We start from the raw sequence: 20,109 nt of genomic DNA, 5'->3' as shown, positions 1-20,109 counted from the left end.
ATTGTGCGTGCCCCCTCCTCCGAATTACAGCAAATGCTAGATACCATGAAGAAAGGGTTTGTTACTGTGAACGCAAGGCTGGACGATATCGCGATCAACGTCACCACCATCCGAGCGCAGCTTGCAAAGGAGGTCCTACAAATTAACGAAGCTGAGGAATGCATCGGGCCACGGAGGACACAGTGCACGACTTGCAATCGACCGGGACCGCTCTGGCAAAGGACACGCGGTATGTCCAGGCCAAATGCAATGACCTCGAATCCTGCTCCCAGAGGAACAATGTCAGAACAGTCTGTGTTCCGGAGGGTGCCCTCACTGGAAACATGGAACGGGCGGTGGAGCAGTTGCTTAATTCGGGGAGCCACAATTGTCGCCTTTTTTACAGTTGAAAGTGCGCGTGGAGCCCTGGCCCATAAGCCAAAGCAGGTGATTTTCCAAGACAATAATAGCCAAGATATTGAGCTACTGCAACCGAACCTGCTCCTGAAGTTGGCAAGAGATAAGAGCTCCTGATGGGCTCCCAAGTATTCCCGACCTTTCCCAATTTTTCTGTTGGTGCAACAGGAGCACCGGCGATTCTTGGGAATCAAAAAGATGCTGCGGGAGCGCAATATGCAATGCTGTTTGCGGCTAGGCTGCGCTTTCAATTTCAGGGCAAATTCTATATTTTCACAGTTCGGGAAGAGGCGATTAAAATTAATCTAGGCTAAAATACTGGTTCAGCGTCTGCTGGACGAGTCCCAGGAGGAATTGCCTACGACCTCAGCCCATCATAACTTTTTGCCCAGAGGGAAGGCAGTCCTTAAGTGAGTGTTGATGGCATTGGGTTTACAAGTTATAGTTTTTGTGGTGGATGTATTCTGTTGGTAGCCTGCAATGAGTGCCTGGAGTGGCGACGGTACGCCCCCGTTGTGTTAGCACTTTGGATGTTTCAGTTGGTAATTAGCCTGGTAGTTACAGCTGTACAGTTGTGGGTTAAGGGGGGCATGGGAGATTATGATTTCACTTGCTGGTTGGGGAGGCAGAGTGGGTGGGAGGGTTTGGAGTATAAATTCACAAAGGGTTTGGTGTGCTATATCATGTGTACAGTATAGCAATCAGCAGAGCTGTTTTGGGTTCTGTTTCTATGGTAACCATGGAATGCATGTCAAATGGCAGTTGGGATGATGCAGGGCTTGACCCAGATGACATTATTGAGCTGGAATGTCAGCGGGCTGGTTAACTGTTTTTAAGACTTGGAAAATCATTGCTCGGGCAAATAGGCTGGGTGCTAATATACTACTCTTATAAGAAACTCTCATAGTGGAATCAGTTGCTCAACAGGTAGCCCAGTCTTGGGGTGGACAGCAATGCTACATGTCCTATTCCACCAGGGCGTGGGGAGTGATATTGGTTCACAAACACTTCCATTCACATGTCACAATTTAGTTGTGGATGAAGGAGGCAGGTATGTCCTGGTACACGTATTGCTTTGCAAGAGAGAAGTGGTCTTTTAAACTGTTACAGCCCCAATATAGACAATCCAGATTTTTACACGTTGTTGATAAATCTCCTGTTGAGGTTACAGAGTGGTCCTTATAGGAGGTGATTTTTAACACCATTCTGAATGTGGAGGTAGATAGGTCTACTTCTGAACCTGATGAAGGCAGCTCGGGCTCTTTGGTCTGGGGTGCAGGAACTGAATATTGTGGATGTCTGACTGTATCACGGAACTGGGCAGGGATTACTTATTACTCTTGTGATTACATAATATGCACTCCTGTATAGATATGTGGATTATCTCAGATTGTCTCTGCCCTGAGGTGTCAGACTGCGTAATGTATCCAAGAACATTCTCGGATCACTCCCCGTTAATGCTGGTTGTAACTTGCTCCACGTAGGGTTGTCCTGAGCTCCTATGGCGCTTCAGTGCTGAGGTACTGAGGGACTTTGCATTCATGCATGGATTGCGAGAGGGTATCCATGTCTATTTTTCGCAAAATGTGGGGTTAGTCACGATGGCGATGTTATGATAGCCATTCAAAGATCACATGCGTTGGGTGTCGTTGTCGACCAAACTTGGGAGCCTGAGACCATTCAAGAGATGGCTATGTCCGAGAAGCGATTTGTATAGGGGTGCTGATCCGACCCCACACTCCCCCTCCTCCCCCCACAGCCCCCCACCTGAGTACAGATAACCCGATAGGAGGATCAATGGTTCCATTAGTGAAGAAATCTAGATTATAGCGTCTTTTTCTAAGGTAAAAAGTGCACTTGGCGCTGCACATATCTAGGTTGGAATGACCCGGGAAGTGAAGGATGCTTTAAATGTCACACACATCATGAATATATAAAGAGATGATATGATTAATGGATACAAGGGGGGAAATGCTTAAATAAATGGCTCTCTGGAGGGCTAATACAATAGACAGATATATTTCAAAATGGATACCTCACGCACAAAATGGTGTCTGGCTAGGCCAGGTGTGGGCAAAACCCTGACTCATGTTGATATGTAATTGAAACTGACACATGAAATGGTCTTTGGCAGCATCTTGCAATAGATAATTGAGTCTGGGAGGTTAATCTTGTAGTTTGGCAGAAAAAGCAGACAAGATAATGATGCAGCTTGGATGCATTAATCTATGTTGATGATGCATTAATCCATCTTGACATTAACCCGCTTTCTCCATTCCTCCGTGCTCAGGTGCGGGTCCAACCTTCCTCTTCTGCGGCCCCAGTCCTGTTCCTTCGGTGCTGCCCACGGAGTACTGCTTTCTGTGTCCTGAGGTATCTGCTGCAGTACGGGGTGCCGCATCTTTACTCCTCTGCTGCAGCCCTTGGAGCCCCCATTTGGTTTTCACCCTCCTGTGTCCCAAAGGTGACGAGACGGACCTGCGTGCTTTCACACAGGCACCTGATCCCTCCGCACCGGCTCTCCGAGTCCTGGCGGGATCGCGGCGGCCCGGTGTCCCACCTTTCTCGTTTTGCCCGCCTCCTCCACGCACAAGAGCGGATCCAGCCTGCCTCATTCTCCGCTCCAGCCCTGCTCCTACAGTCCTCTGTTCACTTGGCTCTGGATGCGGTCTAGATTTGGCTTCGCCCTCGCCTTTCTTCCTTCTTTGGGCTGCCTTGTCATCTGGGGCACTTACAGTCCCTGTGGGGTTGTGGCTGCCTGGAGTACCTCCACTCTACCCTGGTGCCACCTACAGAGGTCCTGCCCGCCTGAGCTTGTTTACTCACATGCAGTCACTTGCAGTCCCTGTGGGGTTGTCTGCCTGGGGTACCTCCACTCTACCCTGGTGCCACCTACAGCGGACCTGCCCGCCTGAGCTTGATTGATCACACCCAGGTACGCCTTCTCCAGCCCGGCTCCTCCTGCATTCCACCTACAGCGGTCCTGCCCGCCTGAGCTCGATTACTTTCATCCAGGCACTTAGTCCCTGTGGGGTTGCGGTTGCCTGGGGTACCTCCAATCCACGGCCTCCCTGCCTTTGACCAATGTGGCTAACCGGGACCCCCTACTTCAACCATCTTCCTCTGCTGCTGCAAGTCCTCCTGCCAATGCCTCCTTTCCATCTTCTACGACAGCTGGCAATCCTCCCCGCCCAGGGGTTGGTTGAGGTTACAGAGCATCGCTGCACCGGCCATCTAACTTGACTCTTACTTTTCTCCTGATACCTCCACTCTAATCCTGGACCCATTCCCTGCTGTCCCCTTGTCCTAACGTGACTGCATCTTCCTTGGCTCCCTGTACCTCTCTGCACACCTTGGCTGCGTAATTCCCTCCACTGGCGCCTCCACACTGTACCTGGTGCCACTGCTGTCCTAACGTGCCTCCAGCTTCCTCGGATCCTTCTACCTCTCTGCATGCCTTGGCTGCGTGATTTCCTCCCCTGGCGCCTCCACACTGTACCAGGTGCCACTGCTCTCCCCTTCTAATTGTGGATCCAGCTACCTATGCCTCCTGCACTTTTACCATTCAGGTGCAGCAGCCCAAAATTGCTACCTCATTTTCCTGCCTCAGGCACCTGGTCTCCTCCAACTACAGTTTCAAGTGCCTGCTCCCACTGACTCTATTGGTTCCTACCGGCCATCTCTCATCACTAGACCAGAGTCCACCTTTGGCGCCATCCTGTACCTACTCTTGTTACTACCCTCTCCCCGTACCACACTTTGGTCCTACATTGCCCACTGCCTCCATTGGCAACTGCCTCCCCTTTCTGTAACTATCACACTGGTCTCTACCCCCTCCATTTCTAACTCCTACAACTATGGCCCTTCTCTTCTCGTCCTTTCTGTGTCCTTTGGTATGTGATCTTCCATAACTCCTTTCCCTCCTACTCTCCTCTTTCCTCCTAATGCCTAGTCCTCTTCACTATCCTCACCCCCACTCCTCCAGTCACGCTCCTTCCTTCTCTCACCGCCCTAACCTTCTTTACCCCCCCCCCCCCCTCCCCCCACTGCCAACCACTCTGCCCTCAAGAGCACTGCTCTCTGGAATGCCAGATCCATCTGTAATAAAACCGCAGCTACCCTTGATTTTATTCTTTCGCCTTAACCTTCATTTTCTCTGCTTAACTGAAACCTGGATTCCCCCTCATAACACCTCTGTTCCCGCCTCCTTGACAACCTCTTCTTTCTCCTTCATCCACACCCCCCGCCCCTCTGGCTGTGGTGGAGGCGTTGGTCTCCTGTACCACCCCAAATACATCTCCTCCTCATCCTCTCCAACTCTCCCCTCTTTCCCTTCTTTTGAATTCCTCTACAAGTCCTTCTCCTCTCCCCACCCTATTTCCTTCCTGGTCATCTATCGTCCCCCTGGCCCTCTCTTCCTTCTATGAAGACCTGGATCACCTCCTCTCACTTATCTCTCCCTCCCCCGCTCCTCTATCTGTACTTGGCGACTTTAATATCCATCTTCCTTCTCCCCCTCAATCTTCCCCCCCTCCTCTCCATCCTTGACTCCTACCTCCTCTCCCCCCTTCCCTCATCCCCTACTCACTCCTCTGGCTCCACTCTTGACCTCATCTTCAATTCTTCCTATCCCTCTTCCCCTGTCTCTTCTCTTCCTGTTTATCTCTCAGACCATGCCTTACTCTCATTCTCCCTTTCTCCTCTCTCACACTCTACTACTACTAATCCCTCCCCTCCAATCTACTCACGTCGTGACCTTCGTGACTTCGACGCTACCCTCTTTTCCGACTCCTGCTCATCGTCTCTCCCCAAGACTTTGCTTTACTCTCTGGGGACGATGCTCTCTTCCCTTTCCTCCTCTATCTCCTCTGCCCTAGATCAACTTTACCCCCTTTCTCTCTTCCGTCCTACTCGGAAGTCTTCTCAACCCTGGCTTACTTCCCATCTCTGCTCTATGTGGTGCCTTCTCCGGTGGTTAGAGAGACTCTGGCTCAAAACTCCCTTGCTTTCTAATCAAACCTTTTCTCTTACCACGCACTTTACAACTCTTGTCTTGCAGCGGCCAAATCCTCCTACTACTCTAGCCTTCTCCAGTCTCAAGCCTCCCACCCTTGTCGAATTTTTCAAACTCTCTCTTGTCTTCTCTCTCCTTCTACTCCTGTTCCCTCATCCAATTCCACACTTTCTCCTTCGGACTTTGCCAACTTCTTCTCCTCCCAAATCCTCACCCTCCGGCAAAAAATTAACTCCGTCTCTGACTCCCCCTCTCCTCTCCCCCCCCTCCTCCCTCTTCCTTCATGTCCATCTTCTCACCTGTTCCCCTTCTGAAGTCTCCTCCCTTCTATCCAAAGCCTACCCCACGTCTGCCCCTTCTGACCCTCTCCCCTCCGTTCTTATACCCAAGATCTACCCTCTTCTTATCCCTTACCTTACCACTTTCTTCAACTCCTGCCCCTCCTCATCAACCTTTCCCTCTGCTTTCAAACATGCAACGATTATTCCTATTCTAACTCTTCTACCTTTCCTTTCTAAGCTTCTTGAGCACCTTGCCCACTCTCATCCTTTGTCACTACTTCCTCTCTCCTTCCTCCCTTCCAATCCGGCTTCCGTCCCAAACATTCCACTGAAACTGCTCTCACCTCTATCCTTAACTCCCTCCTCTCTGCTCGACATGCCAAGCAATCCTCTATCCTTATTCTCCTTGATCTCTCCGCAGCTTTTGACACTGTCGATCATCCACTCCTGCTCCACACTCTTTCCTCCTTCGGGTTTAAAGACCCTGTTCTAAAATAGCTATCCTCTTACCTCTCCTCCCGTTCCTTCGCTGTATCATGGGGAAGCCAGACCTCTCCTTTCTTCCCTCTTTTTTACGGTGTTCCTCAAGGTTCTGTACTTGGTCCTTTCCTCTTCTCTTTTTACACCTCCGTCATTGCCCCTGTTATCTCCTTGTTTGGCATCTCCCACCATTTCTATGCTGACGATACTCAACTGTTTCTCTCTTTCTGCTCCTTCTCAACTGACCTTCACCATAGGCTCTCCTCCTGCCTCACTGCTATCAAGAACTGGATGTCCCCCCGCTTTCTCTCTTAACACTGACAAAACTGAAGTCCTTTTCTTCCCCTCTTACTCTCTTTGCCCTCCCTCTCCTCCCCCTTTCATTCACTTTCCTCCCTCCAATCTCCCTATCTCTCCCCAAGCTCGTAATTTAGGCGTTCTCTTTGACTCCTCTCACCTTCTCGCAACAAATTTCACTCATCTCTCGCACCTGCCGATACCACCTCTACAATATTTGCAAAATCCGTCCCTCCCTCACATTCCACGCCACCAAACTCCTAATTTCCTCATCTTTTCCCGCCTCTTCTACTGCTCTTCTCTACTCTTCGGACTTCCTGCATATCATCTTGCCCTTCTTAAATCCATATACCACTCTGCTGTTCGTACCCTGTCTCCTCATCTCCCGTGACTCCATCTCTTCCTCCATCTCTTCCTCGCTCTCTTACCTTGGCTGGCTACCTTTCCACTTACAGCTAAAATTTCACTTTCTCTGCCTTGTCTTCAAATCCCTCCATGGTCTTGCTGCTCCTTATCTGTCCTCCCTTCTCTCCTTCTACTCCCCCTCCAGTTCCCTTCATTCCGCTGACCATTTCCTTCTCACTGTACCTCCATCCCCCTGTGCTTCCTCCCGTTTCTGCTCCTTGCACCTCTGCACTGGAACTCGCTCCCCCTCACAATCCGCTCTACCATGACTTTCACCTCATTTCGCACGTCCCTTAAATCCGTCGTCCTCTATTCTCCTCCTTGAAAACTCCCCCTCTGCTCTCTCTACTTCCCCTCCCTCCTCCCTTCATCTGATTTCTCTCCCCTCTCCTGCTCCTCTCCCTTCCATTTTCCCTCGTCCAATCCATCTCCACCCCCCCACACCTAGTCCCACTTCCCTTCCCCCCCTTCAGTTAATTGCTCTTTGCACTGTTTTGTCGAATGATTCATGATGTAATTCTGCTCCCACTGTTATTGGTTCTTGTTATCTTGTATGAAGTTGTTCCACTGTACAGCGCCTTGGTGTAAAGCGCTCTATGTAAATCAATTAGAAGTGCACATTGTACGTTCTGTAGACCAATTTGACAGGACCAGCTGCATTAATTGGCATCAAATAATTGAGCTTATTTGTTTCTCCATGGTATAAGGTACTTATCTGACTTGGCAGGACCACGAGGTAGATGGGGGAATTGACAGTGATGAGAGAAAATTGTACTTGGCCGAAGTTGAAGAATGTTGTAATTATATTTAGCAAGGTTTAAAATGGCTCATCAGTCTGTGCGTGAGAAGAAATTGTAAATGCCAAGTATGACTAATATGGGCTTGGTGTACAAAACACTATAAAAGCAGGAGAGGCATAATGCCTTAGTGTCTTGAACCCACATCCAATAAGGAATCTGACTCCTGACATACTCTCCCAAATGCTTGCTTTATCTTTTTGTCTAAGTCTCTGAGCCAGAATTCATGGATGCCAGAAAGCTTGATGGAAGAGGAACACCTGTTCAGATTGAAGGAACTCAAAGATAGTTACACAGACAATCCCATCTCTGCTGTGCTATCTGAGTCTTAAGATTGAGTTTGATAAATTTCGAGACCTTGCTCAGAGAGAAGATTCTTGGACAGGCCCGGGATGCTGCACTGATACGGGGAGGTTGGTAGACCGCCACATTTCCTGGCCCAGCTGATCCGATGGGACACGGTCAGAGGCCCGATCACTTATATTGACACCGACGATGGAACTAGGGCCTGAAAGGGGAATATGCAAGGAATTGTTTCTTTTATGAAACTGTACCGCTGAAAGGTGAAGCATCTGAGATTGAAATTAGGGAATACCTTGGTACGATTCCCACTTCTTCCTTTTCTGCAGAGGCTTCAGAGGCCCTAGAGGTTCCCTTGACTGCTTAGGAGCTGAAACAAGCAATTAAGGAACTCCCCTCCGGCAAAGCACCTGGCCCTGATGGGCTGGTTGCAGAGTTCTAAAAGTTGTTCCAGGATATCCTGGTCCCGCATTTACTTCAGATGTGGTTGGATGCCTTGGATGGAGGAACCCTCCCAGAAACGGTGCGTGAAGCATCACGGTTATGTTGAAGCCAGGCAAAGAGGCTGGTACATGTGCATTGTACTGCCCCCTGTCGCTAATTAACGTTGATGCCAAGGTGTTTGCTAAAGAGGTAGCAAACTGCCTGTAACCTCTGCCTCACCTCATTTATAATCTTTCACGGTTTATTCCCTGACTCTGCAGTAGATATGCAGAAGGTATTCAATACGGTACATTGGCCTAATCTATTCGCAGTATTGGTAAATGCCAGGTTTGGGCCCTCTTTCAGATCATATGTGCGCCTTTTGTCTAGGGACCCAATAGTGAGAATTCTCTAATGGGATGATATCGCTGCCCATAAAATTGGGTGGCGGCAGCCGGCAAGGGTGTCCGCTATCACCCTTTTTGTTTGCACTTGTTATAGAACCCCTTGCTGACTTGGTCCATACTCAGCGTGCTAAGAGTGGGCTACTATTGGGTGGTCTGCATACGGTAAGATCATTGTATGCAGACAACATCCTACTGTACGTCAATGACCCGGCAAACAAAGCAGGTATGAACCTTCACACAGTAGAGGATTTTGGTAGATACTCTGGCCACACCTTAATAAAGAAATCCGATTTATTTATTTTTTTCGTTAGCTCTGTTTGGACAGAGGCAGTGGGAAGGACATGAGCTACGAGTGGTGGCAGCTTCTTTTAGATACCTAGGTATTATGGTCCATAAATCAGCAAAGGAGACACTAGCTTTGAATTATACAGCGTACATGCAATAGCTGGGGCCTAAAATGGAATGCTGTAGCAAGGTGCAAATGTTGCTGCTGGGGTCGCCTTTCCATAGTTCAAATACTGGTACCTCCAAAGATTTCATATTTGTTTAATAATGTTACGGTTAGTCCGGGCAGGGCCTTTTTTCAAGAGTTGCATTCATTGTGTGCATCTTTCGTGTGGGGTAATAGAGGGGTGGGCATGAGTTGGAAGGCCATGACAGGCCCTGGGAGGAAGGAGGCCTCTGAGTTCCCCATTTCAAACTTTATTATTTGGCGGTGCAAGCACTCTTTTTGCCTCCTACTGGGACGATCACCATAACCCCCGCCACATGTAGCACTTGAAAGGGCGGTGGTGGGTGCACAAGCTGCAAATCTTAATGTACAGCCCTATGTATGTATCTCAGGGGCCTCTAGATCCATTGGCTGCTAGATCCCTGGCAATGGGTGAACTGCAGTGATTGCGTGGCTTGGAATATCCTTTGGACAGAGAGGCTCCATTATGGGGTCACACTGGGATGACTCAAACGGCGGATCGGTCCACATCTACTAGCTGGAGTGCCACCACTTGCGTTGCCACTATGGGATGCATGTATGCACAAGGTAAATTCATAGATTGGGATGAATTTAAAAACTATGTAGGGGATTCCCCCCACAATGCCCCCTCGTACATAGGGTACACTACTGGTGGATCAGTACTGTTTTGGTTGAGGTGGCCGGAGTACTCGTGTGAACAGATGTGCCTGGGGGAATTGTACATACACAGTGCTATGCTGGTGTTCCAGTGTTGTATGACCGGCTGTTGTGTACGCTGACACATGGGCCCAGCTGTAAGTAAGAAATGGGAGCGGGATTCATGCACTGAATTTACAGACGAACAGTGGGCTGCAATATGTGGGTTAACGAGAGAAATCTCCTATAATTCTAAATTCCGCTTGGTTCAATTTATGGTCCTGAACAGACTACATTATTCCCCAGCGAGGATTCAGCATGGAACAGCTTGGGCAGATGCCCTAGGTGTACAGGCGAAGGGGGCCATCTGTTTCATCTATTCTAAGCCTGCCCTCGTCTGCCATCCTGCTGGGATGGGGTTAAGTGACGGGTCTCTCGGAGCCTTTCTCAAGTATCCATATTGCTGGGAATCACAGAGCCAATGGCATAGGAGGGACACTGTTTTCTTAATCGGGTTTCTTACTTGCTTAGAGACTGATCTTGTTTGGCTAGAAGCAACCTGGTGCACCCTCAGTGTGAGACTGGCTCACTGACCTTCCATGGGTGAACAGACTTCTGCCGTTCTCGCAGATGAAGCAATCTCCGAGTATGGGTCATCTTCTCTTGCAGATGGGCTTACTGTATAATATCACCACTGTGCTGCTATGTGTTGCTCTTGTTCTGATATTACTGTGCTATGTTTCTTTTTCAAATATATTAGTCCAGTTCTGCGCAACAGAAAAACTATTGGTCCAAATTGTTTATATAAAACAGAATGTTCATTGATTTTCCTTATGATGGTAATTTGTCCAAGTTTGTTTCTGACAAACTTGCACAAATGAGTATATCGAAAATCGATCAACTTTGTTTTATATAAGCAATTATGACCAAATAGTTACTTTTCATTTTTCTGTGTAGAACCTGACTGATTATACATTTCATTTGTTTCTCTACCTTGAATGATTAGGGGAATATCGGTAATAGTTATGGTCTTGCAGATTGGTTACACACACAGTGAACACTAATACCACACAACGTAAAAAGGCGCACTGACAGATTAGTTTTCCCCATTATCTGTACAGTACATGTTCTTTTTCAAGTTTATAAACAAAAGACCCTGCCAGATGCTAGACCTTCGGTTTTACTGAGTAATGGTCACCATATCAAGGATGCACGTGTACGTCTGTTAGTCCAGAAGTTGATGCAACTGCAGTTAGGCACGACCAAGAAGCAATTGCAGGTTCAGCAAAACAAATAGATGACCATAGATGATAAATCTGGACTGGGCTCACGAGCATCGGCTACAATTTCAAGGACGATGTACTAGGACCAATAGATCTCAACTTGAAGCAGCGGTACTCCAATAAGCAATGGCAGACCCAACAAGACGCAGGTATGACCTTGGCCTAATATCCCCTGGTCCAAAGGGAGAAGCTATTCCCTCGACAGGCACTGGAAGGTCATCAGTAACAGGGTCTCCCTCCAAGCCACACACACTCAAACACACCAATATGCTTACTCTCTCCACTGCACCACCAAACAGTTGCATGCAGCCATACCCCTCAATTAATTAGGCTTAGCTGCACACATACTTGTACATGTCCATGATCACCTCAACAGTCTTTAGAACGCAGCTATACTCCACGAAAATCAGCCTAGCTGCACACATCCCATTCACAAACTCCACCACCACCAGAATGCATCTACCCAAGTCCAATAGGCCTTGCTGCATATTCAACTGATCTCGCACAACCACCATGCCAAGCATTAGAATGCAGCCACACACCACTTAATCCACCCTGGCTGAACACATACTGAGTGCATCCAAGCACGTTTTACTAAACTATTCTCTCCACTGACCTGGACTATGGTCCCCGAGGGCGTTCAACCCACACCGCTTTGGAATCATACCAATGGTAAAAGACGCTATACATATGCCCAGTAACATAACATTGCCAGTGTACATTCACGTTCCAGGTAACCTTCAGACAACCGGTTTGACTTCAGCAAGTGCCAGGTCTCTGGGTCCACTTCTACCGTCCGTCGCTAATGGTCATATTGTTGATCTTGATGGGCAGTATCTGTAAACGTAGAACTTCTAACGAAGATGCACTTGTGGTGTGCTAGAAAAACATATACTGCAAAACAAGCTTATGGCTATTATATTATTTATTTTTTTTGCCTGCTTTGAGCTCCTGCCAGGAAGACAAATGCATAAAATTCCAATCCTCAGAATTTTTGCAAGCGCTACGCCTTTGATAAACTCTCTAGGAAGTATACCGCTTGGGGCCATTAACTTCTGCCCAAACGTTTTGCTTGAAGCTTTTGTGGACCTGTTCAGTCTTCTCTTCTGTGGGTTTGGATGCAGTCTGGTGCCAAAAGAGATGGGAAGGAGTAAGAGCAGGCAGTTGGTCAAAAGATTACCTTCATGGGGGGAGGGGGAGGGCGTTGATAACCACCAAGTCCTTGCTCTTCCTTCACAACCACCCAGTCATCCAATCCATGCAGAAGTTTGTCTTGCTACAACTGTTCATGTGAGGAAGAAACTAGAGGGGCGGTTTGGTGATGCACTGGTAAGGGCTGTATGGATTACAGCCACTTAAGGTGAGCGAGCAAGGACATAGTTCCACAACATAATTTTTTCTCCTCATTGTGTAGCTGGAAGAGGAATTGAAGGTTCGGATCGATGACTGGGAGGAAGAGCAACTTCAGGACTTCATGGTAAATGGGCAGAAATTCATGAACTATGTGTCTACCCAGAGGCAACTGCTTCGCCATGAAAAAGACAGAAAAAGAAAGGTATGTTTTAGAAAGAGGCAGACCACAATATAAAGTCACTTGGGCCCAATAGAATACAAGTGGAATGCACCAGGTTAGTCATCCTGGCATTATTGGGCTTTGCCTCTGTTTGACAAAATAACTATACAACATAAGGTGATATGGGAAACATTTTTATAATTTCTGCTTATTTGTACTTTAAGATCTTGTCCACCATTGTCTTTACTTCATTGCATCAGCCTTCCAATATACACAACTACATTGGAATTCTCCCGGTTTGAAGCCAGGAATACAAAATTGGTTCACATGATTCCAGGTACCTTGCTGATTGGAAAGGTGTACCTGCTGTTTAGTTTTTTGGTGTTCCGGGCCGCTGTTATTATATTATCATTGTACCCCTTTGAGAGATAATGTCGAGCTGCAGTAGTTTAATGCGACTTGTGTGGGCGGGTATCGTTCAGGAAGTGTTCTGGTTTTGCCTTTGCTGTTAGGGTGACAAGGGAGTCATGGTTGGGGTTCAGTGTATCACGTGTTGGGTTAGATAGTAGAGGTGGCATTAGGACTGCAGATGGGAGGACGTGTCTGTGTATTTTAGAGGTACTGCAAGTTGGGTTTGGGTAGCTACATCAGTTAGGACTGGGTACCTCCAAGCTGAGCCCCAGAGCCAACGGGAGCCTTGCCACCAATACATATCCTAAGCCACAGTGCCAGCCGGAGGCTGGCCACCACTACTGCTCTACATCCTTGCTTGTGGGTCGATTCTAGTCTCCAGCACCATCATCTGTCTCGTTGATGGCTTGAAACGGTTGTATACCTAAGAGGACATCTTAATCTTGTACTGTCCGCCTCTTCATACTTTTTTTCACCTCCTCAGTTCTCCAAAATGTGCTCATCTCTACCCCTACTCTGTCCCTGGTCTGGCGGCATGCCTGCTTCTTGCATCCTCCTTTAGACTCCATACCTCTAGTCTCTTCCCTCTTCTCCACTCTCCTTGCTGTTACCTCCATTTCTTCCGCTTTCACCATCTTAGTACTCTCCTCTCTACTACTTAACTCCTTTCAGGGTTATTCTGCTTTTCCCACTCACTCCTGGCCTCCACTTTCTATTAGGTTTTCAGACTCCTTATTTTTCACCATCTCCCTTCTTTGTTCTTCACCAACTCGTTCCCTTGAGCCTCGATCAATCTTTCTTCCTTGTCGCCAACCATCACTCATGTTGATCTCGCCTGCATCCTTCACAACACTACTCTTGCGATTCCAAATACCCACACTTTACCTAGAAGTGGCCGGTTAGGAAGGGGACCGGCTCAGCTCCTTTGGTGCCTCCTTCCCTCAGGTATACCCTGGTGTGCCTGGGACTGGTGATTACCACGACATAGCTGTCTGCCATGCCGAATAGCGTTCAAACTTGTCTGGTATTTTTAATCCTTCTCTGATTGTCATTGTTTTTCTTGTTCTGTTCTAGGTAGTTAAACCATGAACATCAAAAGCCAAAGCAGCGCATCTGATAACGCAGGATGGACTCCCTGGTCTCTGAGGTCTAGTTTTCAAACTGTGAATTAAACGCTCTTTAATCAATAACGAACGGTCCTTGCCAAGAAAAGTAGGACGAGTGGGACGGCTAGCCCTAAAGTGAGAAACTGGAAAGACTAGCAGAAAGTGTGCACTGCCAGTATAGTTATACACAGAGGGTTCGAATTTGTTGCTGTTGGAGATATTTTTGTATTAAATATAATATATGTGTATGTGAACTGAGACAAATACTTTATGGACAAATTTATTAAAATTGCAATGCTTGCTAAATCTGGAAATGTCATTTTTTATTTGTTTCTTTCTATTTACTAACACATTGGTAAACTACATCAAAATATTCAGTGCAACATATTAAGTGAAGGAAATGTTTCAATTGCATAATATACTAAGGCCCTGAAACATGGCACTGTTAAATAGTAATTTATTTGCATGTTACGAGTCTAGTAAAGACACCTCCATATTAACTTGGTATCAGTAACTGAATAAACTGCGTGTTGTGGCAGTGGCATTAAATTCTGCTGCTAATCTAGCGGGATAGAAATCTAGCTTTGCGATGAGTCTCCACTGAGGGCAGCTTGCGCTAATTGATGCATTTCCAAATACATGACAAGTGCAAAAAATAGTTTACTTGTAAGAAGCTTTTCACAGCTGTACTGTTGACTCTTGCATAATAAACCATCTCTGGGAGTATTATACTTTAAGACGGTGTCTAAATGTAGATGTAGTTTCTATTCGGTTTGCATACCTCGCCCAGCAAAGCCACCTAGTACCAGTGTTGACAATTCTTTTTAAGACTTTTATTTTATCAGCCTAAACTTCAAAGCTTGAATTTATTAAGTATGGTGAAGCACAATTTACATACAACCAAACTATTTGCTCAATTCATTAAACCAAGAACTAAGTTCTATTAACATGTTTCGGGCGACAAATACACTCCCCTTTTGTACAGGTCATGGATTAAATAAATCCTGTACAGTTTGTCAAATGATGGCAACAGGTCAAGCTCTTTCCTTGAAGTGCATTATTGCAGGCAAGACATAAAGGCGGCGAGGAAGAAAAGGCTTTTGCCATTACTTCTATTGCATTTAGTTTCCCCAGTTCATGTTCACTAACTGACTGCCTAACGTCTGATGGGAATCCAACTGCATTAAGGGAAGGTTGTGTAAGGGTGCAGAAATAAGACTGACATCGAGGGGTCATGGTGTTCTTTACCAACTTTTATTTACATGTAAAAGAAAAGAAAACCCTTAACTCTAAGAGGGGGGTTCCCTGCCTCAACTGAAATAACTATTGTCAATGTCCAAAGCAAAAGTCCCAATCGTAACTGTCCGTTACATCTAAACTAAATGAAAGTTCGGCTTTCCAGCCCGAAGGGAGTGGTATCCATCCCCTGGACAAGACCGTTCTGGAATTTTCAGACCTTGAAGAATTGAAAAATATCTCCATTCCCCAGCTTTGTTCAAGCTACTTGTAAAATTCAAATACTGTTGGAGGAAATACTGTATCCTGGTTGGCCTTGCTCAGGCTTTTTCTGCCGGAGTCCCCGACTTTGATTCCTTTCACCAGGCACAATTGTACACACAAAAATGGAGTAGGTCCTTGACCCTGGTTGGCAGACCTGGTTTCCTCCCACCGGGTACTGCGAGGAAAAAACTGCCTCTATGCTCTCTGGTGACATGTACAAATGTGGTTTACTTGCCTGCCAAGAACTACCAGTTTGTTTCAGTTCTCTTTACATGGGTGCAGGTCACAGACACTCACTCCTGACTCTAGTTTCCCACTTTGTAGGCTCGGTTCACTCTCCTGCCAACCCTTAGTACAAGCCCCTGTCCAGCAACCCGTTCCTCCCATAGTTGCAGTGTCCTAGGCTTTCTCGTTCATAGCCTTTTCAGCTTGTGCCAGCAGCCCTCCTTAGGCTTTCAGCATCTCTTCTGTCACCTGCATCCCATATTGCGTGGTCTGCGCTAGTGTTTGCTCCTACGGAGAAGCTGGGCTCTGTTACGGGGCTCCAGCTGAGTTCGGGAGAGCCTCTTGCTCTGTGGCAGCTCTGCAGTCTTCTTGGCTTTCCTGGGAACGCTGTTCCTTCCCCACGCACCTCCCGGGTCTTGGGGATGCCCAGAGCTTCAGCCTGCCTTCTGGCCATGTGGTTCCAACGTCCTAGACCAGCCTCGAACTCTCTGAAGTGGAGCGGGAGGCTGAGAACAATGTTCAAAGCTGGTCCGTGCTTGCGACCACAAATACTCCAGGTAGGGCATGACACGTCAAGTCCTTCTTTACTTTTAACACAGCTTCTTCCCATCCGCTCTTGTGAACCTCTAGAATCCACAAAGTTGTTTTGGTAAATATTCTGTACTGTTCTGCATCTCCTCCTCGTCCAATACTGAGTAAAGTCATGATGTTGTAACTCCCCAGTGATCGCCCTCGTCTCAGTAGTCTCTTTTTTTGCTGGGCCATAAAAGTACATGGTATGAGGGTAAGGGTGGAGAGGGAGGAAGTGAAGGTGGGGTTATGGCAGGGAAGGGGTCTAGGGTCAGGTGATTGGTGGGAATACTGCATTTTGCCGATATGGTTGTCACTGGCCCCAAAGGGTGCTTCCCCTCCCATGTGATCCACCCGCTAAGAATCACCCTGCGGGACTACCGGGTAGTGGCCTCATCACCCTGGCCCCATTGGAAGGACCTCCCCCTATGGAAGCAGTGACGATACCCTGGGATTTTTCAGTTGCCCCATAAAACATCTATCTTGATCTGGTTCAATGGGTGGTATCGAAAGATCGCTCAGATGTGGACCGTCCAATAAAGCCTATATTCCCTTCAACCAATCTGTGGGGTGGTGATGGTTTCCAGTGTGTAGCTCTTAGTGGCTTAACTAAGGTCAGTACCAAGCCTGCGAATTTCAGAAAATCCTCCGTTCCTTTTTGGGGAAATATTCTACAGCCTGTGCAATTCCTTTTCCGCAGTAAGATTCAGATAAGTAAAATATGGTAAATATATTAAAACGCTTGCACCATAGCGCTGGTAGTCAAAACCTCCACGAGATGTAATTGAGCACATAGATTTGCACTTTGAACAGTCCCCATTTATGCCTGAAGTTCCAGTCCAATATGCCCCAATTACCCTTTGTCGTTGCTAACAAACATGGTAACTACAGACTTACAAGTACTTCCGTCGTTGCCCTCTCTCAAGCCTCGGATCACCAACATATGGATTCTGGAGTATTTTGCATGTCCCACGAAATGCCTGCTACATCAATCCCATGAAATGGATAATCAAGAATAACCCTCCACAATCAATGATGGCTGTGCTGACGGTCCATGGCAGCCGCTTAGTCTGGCACTCAAAACTGCAGCTCAGTGGCTTGCCAAGCAGTGAATCAAGTGTGCCCCCCTGCCCGGCCCTGCTGCTTGTTATGATGAATTCTGCGGAGTAATCACTAAACCCCAGCCTAGTCTCTTCCCATGTGGCCAGCGGATGGCAGCCACTACCTGATCCTGACCCTGGGGGTGGTAACATGGGGGGGGCGATCACATGGGAGGAGACTGCTGTCGGGGGAATGGTGACTCTGTTGAGAGACAAAGTATTCATCCTTCTCTGAGGATGAGATTCCCTGAATACCTCACTCTAATTGCATGCTGTCAATGTACCATTCCCTCTCCCAGAACGACCCAAAGTACAGAACTTAAACTGTTGTAACCAGCCTCAAAGTGTTACATTGGGGGTTCAGGAAGTTAATATCACAACTTCTAGTTATGATTCTGCCTTACATCAAGGTCCTAAACCCAAGAGTAAACCACCAGCTCCTTTAACAACCTCCCATAAGTTTAAATACTCAGTTAACCAATTAGATTGAGTTAACTGATCATAAAACAAACAAGAACATTATGGACTTCAAGTCCCATAATGCCCATAGCACTGGGACGAGGAAGAGGGACTGAGTAAATGAAGTATCATGAGCGGTCTTGGGAGAGACAGCACCCGAGTAGGACCTTTAAACATATAAATGGACTTCAGGTGCAGAGGCAGAGAGAAGCTGATAGTGTAGTTGTAGAGACAGCAGGATGCTGTGTGAGAGATGCAATAGATGCTGGGGAAGAGTGGCCATGCAGAGAATGTGCCGCGGGAAGCCGTTCTGAAGCAAGCCAGAGCTCCAGACACGCCGTGAACTGCTCTGTTACTTAAGTCACACTGGATATCGCACACAGCTGCTGGGGCTCCATTGAAGGACTGCGTGCATGGCAGCAGTCAAACCAGAGCTGGCAGAAGAAGAGTAGGCCCCAAAGAGACTCACAGCAACACCAGCGAGCCAGACGCCAAGGCATACCAGTGAGTTGGCCTAAATCGGATGACCCTGGGGTGCTCTGAAGGAGACTGCTAGGTGAAAGTAATTGTTTTGGACACTGAACAAATGCAAACTGGGTGCAATTTTCCTAACACGGGATACCACTTGGGGCATAAGTGTAACCCGCATTGCCAGCAGCCAAGAGGTTGCATAACCAGAAAACAAAGGCTGCAGGAGCAAAAGCCTTCCTTGTATGAGAGACTAAAGGGAGAGAACTGTAACCTGCATTGCCTACAGCCAAAAGGTTAGCAAGAGAACAATTTGCCTTTTAAGTAATACCACTTTGGGAAGAGATGTAATACTTTTTTTTTTAACTTGTTTATTTTCAGTCGGCATACAGGAGAAAGCATTGACATCTCAGTTTAACACTTTATCTCGGAGTTATAATCCGCTTATTTACATCCCCCCCACCCAACCCCACTTCTTGGTCTCGGGGGTCTACCGTGGATTGTCTATTTCCCTCCCCATAAGGTCCGATTTCTGATTCATTCGCTCCTGTCTCTTCCCACCTCGGTTCTCCTTTCTCCTTCCCCTCCCAGCTTACGTCCTCAAGTCCTGGATTTGGCTATCCTCTGGGGCCTGCTCCTCCATCAGCTGGGACCGTTCCCTGTCCGCCGCCTGCTGGGCCAATTGCACTAGGCGCGGTTTGTATGTCATGGCCGGGAAGCGTAAGTCATAGTCAATCACAGGCGACCAAATGTTTGTGAACTGATGGAGGCGGCCTCTGTTTGCTGCCATCACTTTCTCAGCAATGAAGATGTCCCAGATTTTCAGCCACCATAGCACCGGTAGGGGGCCCTCCGGGGTCTTCCATGTCTGGGCTATTGTGATTTTAGCGGCTAGGAGTAATTGCGTGATGAGGGCCGCGGGAGCGCCCGTTTTCGGGTAGGTGTCCGGGATCGGGGTCCCCAGCAGTAGCGGCTCCGGTTCCAGTGGCAGTGGAATTTGGGTTATGTCTGTGATGGTCCCTATACATTGGGTCCAGAAGCTCTTCACCACCGGGCATGACCACCACATGTGTAGATAGGAGCCTGGCGCGCCGCATCGACGCCAGCATTGTGGGTCCAGTGACTGGTTGAAGTGGTGTAGTTGTAGTGGTGGGAAATACCATCTCATGAGCAGTTTGTATGCACATTCCCGGTTGGTGATGCAGAAGGATGAGGAGCGTGTGCGGGCCCATATATCGATCCAGCCTTGATCTTGGATTGCGTGTCCTAGGTCCTTTTCCCACTGCGCCATATATGTCGCTCTCTTGGACAGGAGGTTCTCTTGGAATAGTCGGTGTAGTGTCGAGATCCGTCCTCGGGAGGGGGGGTCCGCTACTGTTAGTTCCAGGGCATCCAGGGTCCGGGTGGCCGCCTCTCGCGTCTGGGGGTGTGTGCACCAGTGTCTGATTTGGCAGTACGTGAATCTGTCTGACTCAGTGAGGTTGAACGCACTTTTGCATTGGGCGAATGTCAGCGGCTGGGTTCCCTCAAATAGTTGGCTTAGGGAAGAGAGTCCCCCGGCGATCC

At 47.8% G+C, this 20,109-nt stretch overlaps 1 protein-coding gene across 1 annotated transcript in view; it reads left to right on the top strand.

The window, feature by feature from the left end:
- LOC138504607 (protein regulator of cytokinesis 1-like) overlaps nt 1–14,535 on the top strand; it is a 281,049-nt gene extending 266,514 nt beyond the window's left edge. The window contains exons 10-11 of the mRNA XM_069625204.1: nt 12,606–12,746; nt 14,190–14,535. Coding sequence (XP_069481305.1) covers nt 12,606–12,746; nt 14,190–14,204 — 156 coding nt within the window. The 3' untranslated portion in view covers nt 14,205–14,535. The remainder of the gene's footprint in view (nt 1–12,605; nt 12,747–14,189) is intronic.
- Nucleotides 14,536–20,109: the final 5,574 nt, after the last annotated feature.

This window comes from Ambystoma mexicanum, chromosome 11 (assembly GCF_040938575.1).
Source record: "Ambystoma mexicanum isolate Mex_15411 chromosome 11, UKY_AmexF1_1, whole genome shotgun sequence".
Lineage (NCBI taxonomy): Eukaryota > Metazoa > Chordata > Amphibia > Caudata > Ambystomatidae > Ambystoma > Ambystoma mexicanum.
This window is presented reverse-complemented; position numbering and strand designations above follow the sequence as displayed.